We start from the raw sequence: 7,670 nt of genomic DNA, 5'->3' as shown, positions 1-7,670 counted from the left end.
ACCATTTGGTCTCCGAGTGGGAAATACCAGATGAAGAGAGCTAAATCATTAAACTAACTCGTTTCCATGCCAAGGTTAAACTCACTCAAAGTTTAGCCAATCCCCCGAGACTTTTTCCAACATAACTCCACCTTCCTCATCGTTGCATTATAAAGCATGAACCATTGTGCTGAGAGCCTTTCCTTTGCGAATTCTTAAAACAGAATGGCAGCTCTAGGGTTAGAGATACTAGGGGTCACTTTAGCTGTGTTCGGTTGGATTGTAGGCATCGTGTCTTGCGCTTTGCCCATGTGGAAGGTTACGGCTTTCATCGGGGTGAACATCGTAACGGCGCAGACCATATGGGAGGGAATCTGGATGAACTGCGTGGTGCAAAGCACTGGTCAGATGCAGTGCAAAATCTACGACTCTATGCTGGCTCTGAGCTCAGACTTGCAGGCGGCCCGGGCTCTGTGTGTGATTGCCATTGTGATGGGAGTACTGGGATTCCTGCTCTCCATTGTGGGGGCCAAGTGCACTAAATGCCTAGAGGAGGAGCGCGTCAAAGCCAAAGTTATGATCGTCGCTGGAGTCACCTTCATCTGCGCTGCGGTCATGCACTTGATCCCTGTGTGCTGGTCTGCTCACAGTATCATCAGGTCCTTCTACAACCCCGTAATCATTGAGGCACAAAAAAGGGAGATAGGTGCGTCTCTTTACCTGGGATGGGCATCTAGCGCCCTTCTGCTGATCGGCGGGGGGATTCTCTGCTGCAGTTGCCCCCCACAGGAGGAGAATAGGTACGGCCCACCCAGCAGGATGGTTTACTCCGCTGCACGTTCTGTACCGCCCAGTGGCTTTGACAAACGAGACTATGTGTGAATATACATACTCTTTCTGTGATGCAACTCTGTTAATTTGTGTCCTGAACAGAGAACGTGATGACAAGGCACAAGACTGTGTGTATTTCTGTACAGTGAGTTCTGCTGTTTTGCCATTCAAGTGTATTTCCTAGTTTGCTGTGTGCTTTCTTTTGTTACCCAGTTTATACAAGCAGTTTTTAAGAATTGCAAGTATTACGTTATTAATAAGCACATGAATAAGTATGTTCATAGCCATGTGTATATTGATAACGATGTTGTCATTTTTAGTATTGTGTTATTACCAATAATTAAAATGTTTCTTCAGTGCTTCTTTTGTAAAATTGCCATTGCATGGATTTATATGATGCATGAATTCATGTTCTTGTAGTCTAAGTGTGCCACTTCTCTGTCTGCTGCAGGGTTTGAAAATTAACCTTAGCCATTAAAAAAATACTATGACTTTTTCTGGTCCTTGCCATTTGTTTCAAATACAACTCATTTGTTTCAAAAAAGTCTTTGAAAATGCACTGACCAAACTTACTGTGCCACCTTTGTTGAGTTGTCTATGAAACACAATGAAGAATAGTCAGTTTAAGAAACCTTCCTCAATAATGAGGTGATGAGTTGAATCAGCTGTCACTAGGCCTAGCTATTCACCTGTTTTCAAGGACTACTCGCTCTCTGCACAAGAAGCTTGTCTTTGTTAGGGCCCTAATCTAAGCCAGTCCCAGACAATGGGCCTGTTTCAGGGATGAAGATAAGGCAGTGGGTCATGGAATGTAACAAAAACACAGAAGAATCTCTCAGAGCTTGAAGCTGCTTAAGGACCTTTGAGAACATCCATGCAGCTTCGAGTATTTTTAGCTTAAAGGACTGTAACTTTGATACAGTTGAGTATCATGCAATCCATAAAATATGAGACATAACTTGCAATGCCTTGACACATTGGCTGATGTGTGTCTAAATATGTTTAAAAGTAAATTTACATTTTTCTTAAGAGCGGCATCCCCCCCCATCTTAATGCTGTATATATATATTCGAATGTAGGTACATTTGTCTAATCAATTGATGATATTGATGAGTCCTCTCTGGTGCACACTATTAAAGTCTGTGTAAAAAAGAAAAGATGCTAGAACTTTTAGGGTTATTCAAATTGTACACTGTATAGTGGACAATATGGCATTTACTGTATAAGGGATAGTGAATGAAGAAACAGAAAGTTTTTCCTTCGCAGTTTTGAAAAGGTTTCCTCAATAAATTCCTAATTTGCTGATAGAAAGTAACGTAGTTGTTGTAGTATAGTTATAATTGGGTATCTAGAATATGGTCATGCAGAATAAGGCATTAATACAGTATGTGCTTTATAAGTACTACTTATAAACAGGTAATATGATAGTAATATGCATGCTAATAAGCAACTAGTTAATAGTGAATAGTGTTGCATAATCTAAAGTCTTACCAAAAACGCTGTATTATTCATGCCAGGAAAGTAGCTGGTGATGCAACTATGTAAAGAAACACTACACTCATGCGCACATACCTACAGACTGAACACGTAATACACGTGCATGACATCGCCGTTTTCACAAAATCACAGAGAAGATGATGGCATCATTTATAAAAATGTCCACTTTGAAACACATGTTCAAAAGTTTGTATTTTCACCTGAACATTTCATTAATTGTTCAGTGGGGATGCCGGCTTTCGGGTCCCAATACTAATTGAGCAATGTTAAAATGCCACATCCAACGTGTAGGACCACACAGTGCTTAAGCACAGACTGTGTAGGGCTGGACTTTCTGAACAAACTGTCAGCTGGTTTGATAATTATCTTACAGACAGAACTCGGTGTGTGCAGGCGGAGGGCAACACCTCTCGCTATCTCAAAATAACAAAAGGCATGCCTCAGGGGTCAGTCTTGGGGCCACTACTTTTTATTCTCTATATAAATAACATTGATAGTAACGTGTCTAAAGGAAAATTTCATTTTTATGCAGATAACACTGTACTGTACTGTATTGCTCAGCACCCACCGCAGACCAGGCTCTCTCCCAATTACAACTTTAAAAACAAGTTTTGTTAAAAAATAAAAGTCATGCTTTTTTCAAATTTGAAATCCAAATCAAATCTGCCTTCAATCCTCACTTCCCAGGGAACGAAGATTGAATGTGTCTCTAAATTATGATTTAAAACTTGTTTTAAATGCTGAAAAAACAAAAGTCATGCTTTTTTCAAATTTTAAATCCAAATCAAATCTGCCTTCAATCCTCACTTCCCAGGGAACGAAGATTGAATGTGTCTCTAAATACAGATATCTTGGTACTTTAATAGATGAATCTCTTTCTTTTACCTTTCATATTCAGCACCTAGCAAAAAGATTAAAACTTAAATTAGGGTTTTATTTTAGAATCAAATCCTGCCTTTCGTTCGAATCTAGAAATAGGCTGGTTTCTGCCACTTTTATGTTTATACTTGACTATGGTGATGTTTTATACATGCATGCTTCGTCTCAAAGTTTACATGCACTGGACACTGTATACCATGGAGCTCCGAGATTCATCACTGGTTTTAAAGTCCTCACTCACCATTGTGAACTGTATGATCGTGTTGGATGGCCTTCTCTATCAATGCGGAGACTTCAACATTGGTATATCTTTATATACAAAGCTTTTTTAGGTCTACTTCCATCCTAGCTTCTGACCTACATCAGTGTAAATAATACTGGGACTTACAATCTTCGTTCACAGGATCTTTTCCTTCTGTCTGTTCCAAAGGTTAGAACTGAGCTGGGAAAAAAGGCTTTTAAGTATGCTGCTCCCTCTTCATGGAACAAATTACAGAAATCTATGAAAATTAATACGCTGGTCTCGTTGGTCGCTTTTAAGAGGATGTCACATCTGGCTGTAGATGTTCTGCCTGATGTGTTATTGATTGTGGTTTATTTTAAAGGATTCGCTATTTCAGTTGTTTTATGTTACTATATTTTGTACCTGTATGTACACTCTTAAAAATAAAGGTGCTTCAACAGGTTCTTCAAGGGATGCCATAGAAGAACCATTTTTGGTTCCACAAAGAACCATTCATTCAAAGGTTCTTTAAAGAACCATCTCTTTCTTACCTTTTTGTAATCTGAAGAACCTTATTTCGCCACAAAGAACCTTTTGTGAAACAGAAAGGTTCTTCAGATGTTAAAGGTTCTTTATGGAACCATTTAGACAAAAAGGTTCTTCTATGGCATTGTGAAGCACCTTTATTTTTAAGAGTGTATGTATGGTTGTACTGCTGCCTATCTTGGCCAGGACACTCTTGAAAAAGAGATCTCAATCTTTTAATCTCAATGAGTTTCTTCCTGGTTAAATAAAGGTAAAGAAGAAGAAGAAGAAGTATTTTTGCTGACCATGTGCATCCTTTATTGGCTACAGTTCACTCATCTTCTAATGGCATACACGATTACAAGTTATTTCCATGAACCTGACAATGGGTTCAGTTACATTAATGACCTCCACACCTCAATCCAACAGTATGTATGCACAGTAGGGCTGTGCAAAAAATTGAATGCGATTTTCATGTGCATCTTGTCAGTAAAGCTGCTCCTGTGATTAGTAGTAAATCTCCAGCACATGCTTTCAGATGGAGCGGCATTTACTACACAGAGCCGTAGTTCACTGACAAGCTACACAAATCGCAGGCGATTCATTGCCGATTTTGAACACGATTTTGTGTAGCCATCTGCACCATGACTGTAGAGCTGAATCAGGCTCTTTCTGAGGCTTTCTTTGGGTAGTGAGATAAAGATGAGCAGGAACGAGCCTGACAGGCCGTGTTGCATTGCATTTGACCTCTTTTGTGCCCCCAAGAATCTCTCATCAAAGCTGTTAATGGCAACCACTGAGAGGCTGGTCGGGTTCAGTTGCATGGTGAAACACTGTCTTATCAGAGTCCCTCATTTCTGTCAGGGTTAGCCACAAATATCGGTCCTAGACAATGAGGTTCCCCATACTGCAACCAATGTACTGTGGCATCACCTTGAGTGCAGAGTCAAGTCTGTGGCACTGAAAGCGCTCTGAATAGTTTAGCATCCAGGCCATTCTCATCCACGGCCTTAAGGAGCTTGGTTTGATAAACCGGCAGCATGGCTAATGTGCGCAGAGAATCGATCCAGCCTGTCCAGATGAGATGAGTCTTGCCCGCCAGGTTAGCCGTGACATGGAATGGCTTTGACAGATGTGCTTCATGGACTTCCGATAGAGAGCCGCTAATGGACACAGGTAGAGTACTACAGCTTTCTCCATGTGGAAAAGTTTCTCATATCCCCAGTGGTCAGTGCCATCCAGAGACGTGAACATCAATGATCCTGAGCTGTGGGCATGAGGCGAGTGCTGGGTGCATTATCAATTTAATTTGTATAGGGAATATACAAGTACATAATATAGACATTTAACTTTTTATTATTATTGTTATTATTTTTATTTTAAGTTAATATTCTGTCTTCAGTCTGTATTCTTTTCATATTTTATATTCAGTTTATAGATAGGGGTTTATAGGAATAAAGATCAATTAAGAAAAATATGTAGTTTATGAATTTTGTACTAAAAAGTGTAATTAAATAGCTTAAAAATAATCAAGAGGTAATTGTGGGCAATACAGTAAAATGACCCGTCCATTCAAAAGAATATCTTAAAATGTTTTATTTTGTCTCTACCTTTATAAAAATGTATGTCATTGTGGAATGTGCAAATACATGATCTTTTGTTCTTGATTCCCATTACTTTCCAGTAATGGAGAGCAGTTTTTGTTCTGGTGTGACTAGCCCTTCCTTTGTGTAATGTCTCCATCCTAACAGGCTCCTCCTCTCTACCTGATCTGGGCTATAAAGGACACTTGTTTTGTCACAGATGCGCTCTGTTTGCTCCGAGGCATTGGCCCAAATTAGGATTATATTGCAGGTTCTCAAACTGCTGTCCAGTTATTTAACCAGCATCTCTGGTATTGCATGTAGCTGGAACAGTTCCTTCAAGAAGACATGTCTTTAGGCCTGGAGCTCATCGGTATTGTGTCATGTGTGCTGGGCTGGCTTTTGGCCATCGTGGCTTGTGCTGTCCCCATGTGGAGGGTCACAGCCTTCATCGGCTCCAACATCGTGACGGCTCAGATTATCTGGGATGGCCTGTGGATGTCCTGCGTGGTTCAGAGCACCGGACAGATGCAGTGTAAAGTCTATGACTCCATGCTGGCTCTCTCTCAAGACCTCCAGGCAGCTCGAGCCCTGACTGTGATATCCATCCTTCTGACCGTCTTGGCTGTACTGGTGTCCATCGGAGGAGCGAAGTGCACTAATTGCATTGAAGAAGAGTCGCCCAAAGCTAAAGTCATGATCCTTGGAGGGGTGCTGTTCATCGTAGCTGGGCTTATGCAGCTGATTCCCATATCCTGGTCTGCCAACAGCATCATCAGGGACTTTTACAACCCTTTGCTGCCTGACGCCAGGAGACGGGAGCTGGGAGCGGCGCTCTACATCGGCTGGGCAGCAGCTGCGCTCCTGATTTTGGGGGGTTCGTTGCTTTGTTGCTCCTGCCCTCCACAGGAGAAAAAATATAACCCGTCTCGGATGCCGTATTCTGCGTCTCGCTCGACCGGTGGGGGAGGATATGACAGAAGAGACTATGTGTGAAACAAACAAAGGACAACTCTGAATTCAGTGTTGTAGTGATCAATACATGGGCATCATTTTCTGGAAAAAGTGAAAATATGCCATGCATTCTCCATCGTGGGGAGGAAACATGTCTCATGGAGTTGTTTGATGTTTTAGGGTTTCATGTAAGTGCGATGTTGGCTGTTCAGCATTTAAGGACACTGACAGTGAGAAATTACCTTTTGTAATTGCTATGAACATGCAAACTAGGACTGTTACGTTCAACTGAAATCTCGACAAAGTTTTTAGTTAACTGAGATGTATATAGCTGATTTTTTGGTAATTTTTGTAGTTTGCTGGACTAGTTGCACTAAGATTTTATGTTTTATTTAGATGTATTTTGACACAGACAAGTTGACTGTGTGTTCACTACATGTTGTAGAATTTAAAATGTCATTATCCTTTTTTCTTAAACCATCAACTAGACACTGTGTATGATTCAAATTGCAATTTGCATTTCTTTATTATTTATACGGTTATTCTTGTCTATTTGTACAAATGGAATTTGAGAAGCACGTACATTTTCTTGTACATATATTCAGTGTTGGGGAAAGTTACTTTTAAAAATAATGCATTACAATATTTCGTTACTCCATAAAAAAGTAACTTAGTACTTAGTTACTTTTTATGTAAAGTAATGCGTTACGTTACTTTTCCGTTACTTTTTAAATCTGGACAGGGCTTGCTTGTTTGTTTTTAAAATAAAAAGTTATATTTTTGGCAAATATAAAAGACTTTTCACACCAAAAGTGAAATGAATAAGCCTCAGGCTGAAGAGAAAGTAAATTTACGTCCGTAGAGTAGAATGCAGAAGAAGAAATTTCAACACACTTTAGCCATAAACAAATGTTTGTCTAGAGTAATTTTTGCTGATTAGTAGGGTTGAACTGGATCATCGAAGGTCAGAAGTAAATACATTAGTTAATAGAATGGGATTAAATACATAAAGGATATTTGTGTTGTTTAACTTTTAATTATTGCAGGTTTGCGTCATATTCTGAGTTGCATTATTTTTATTCATTTTGAGGAATACTGAATCTGTGTTTTTTTGTGTGTGAGTGAGATGAATGAATGCATATTCATATTTATTTTAGAACTACAGTAACATCTTCTGATTTCTCTCAACATGGGGACAG

At 39.8% G+C, this 7,670-nt stretch overlaps 2 protein-coding genes across 2 annotated transcripts; both read left to right on the top strand.

Annotated features, from left to right (window-relative positions):
• Positions 1–170: 170 nt before the first annotated feature.
• Positions 171–1,276, top strand: LOC107598664 (claudin-4-like). Its single transcript, XM_016290057.1, has one exon. It carries the CDS (start codon positions 205–207, stop codon positions 859–861), a length of 657 nt encoding a protein of 218 aa, XP_016145543.1. The 5' UTR covers positions 171–204; the 3' UTR covers positions 862–1,276.
• A 4,589-nt stretch (positions 1,277–5,865) lies between these two features.
• Positions 5,866–6,513, top strand: LOC107598663 (claudin-3-like). Its single transcript, XM_016290056.1, has one exon. It carries the CDS (start codon positions 5,866–5,868, stop codon positions 6,511–6,513), a length of 648 nt encoding a protein of 215 aa, XP_016145542.1.
• Positions 6,514–7,670: the final 1,157 nt, after the last annotated feature.

The sequence above is a fragment of the Sinocyclocheilus grahami genome, unplaced genomic scaffold (genome assembly GCF_001515645.1).
Source record: "Sinocyclocheilus grahami isolate Dianchi unplaced genomic scaffold, SAMN03320097.WGS_v1.1 scaffold253.1, whole genome shotgun sequence".
In the NCBI taxonomy this organism is placed as follows: Eukaryota; Metazoa; Chordata; class Actinopteri; order Cypriniformes; family Cyprinidae; genus Sinocyclocheilus; species Sinocyclocheilus grahami.
Note: the sequence above shows the minus strand (reverse complement) of the source record. Positions and strands in the feature narration are given on the sequence as shown.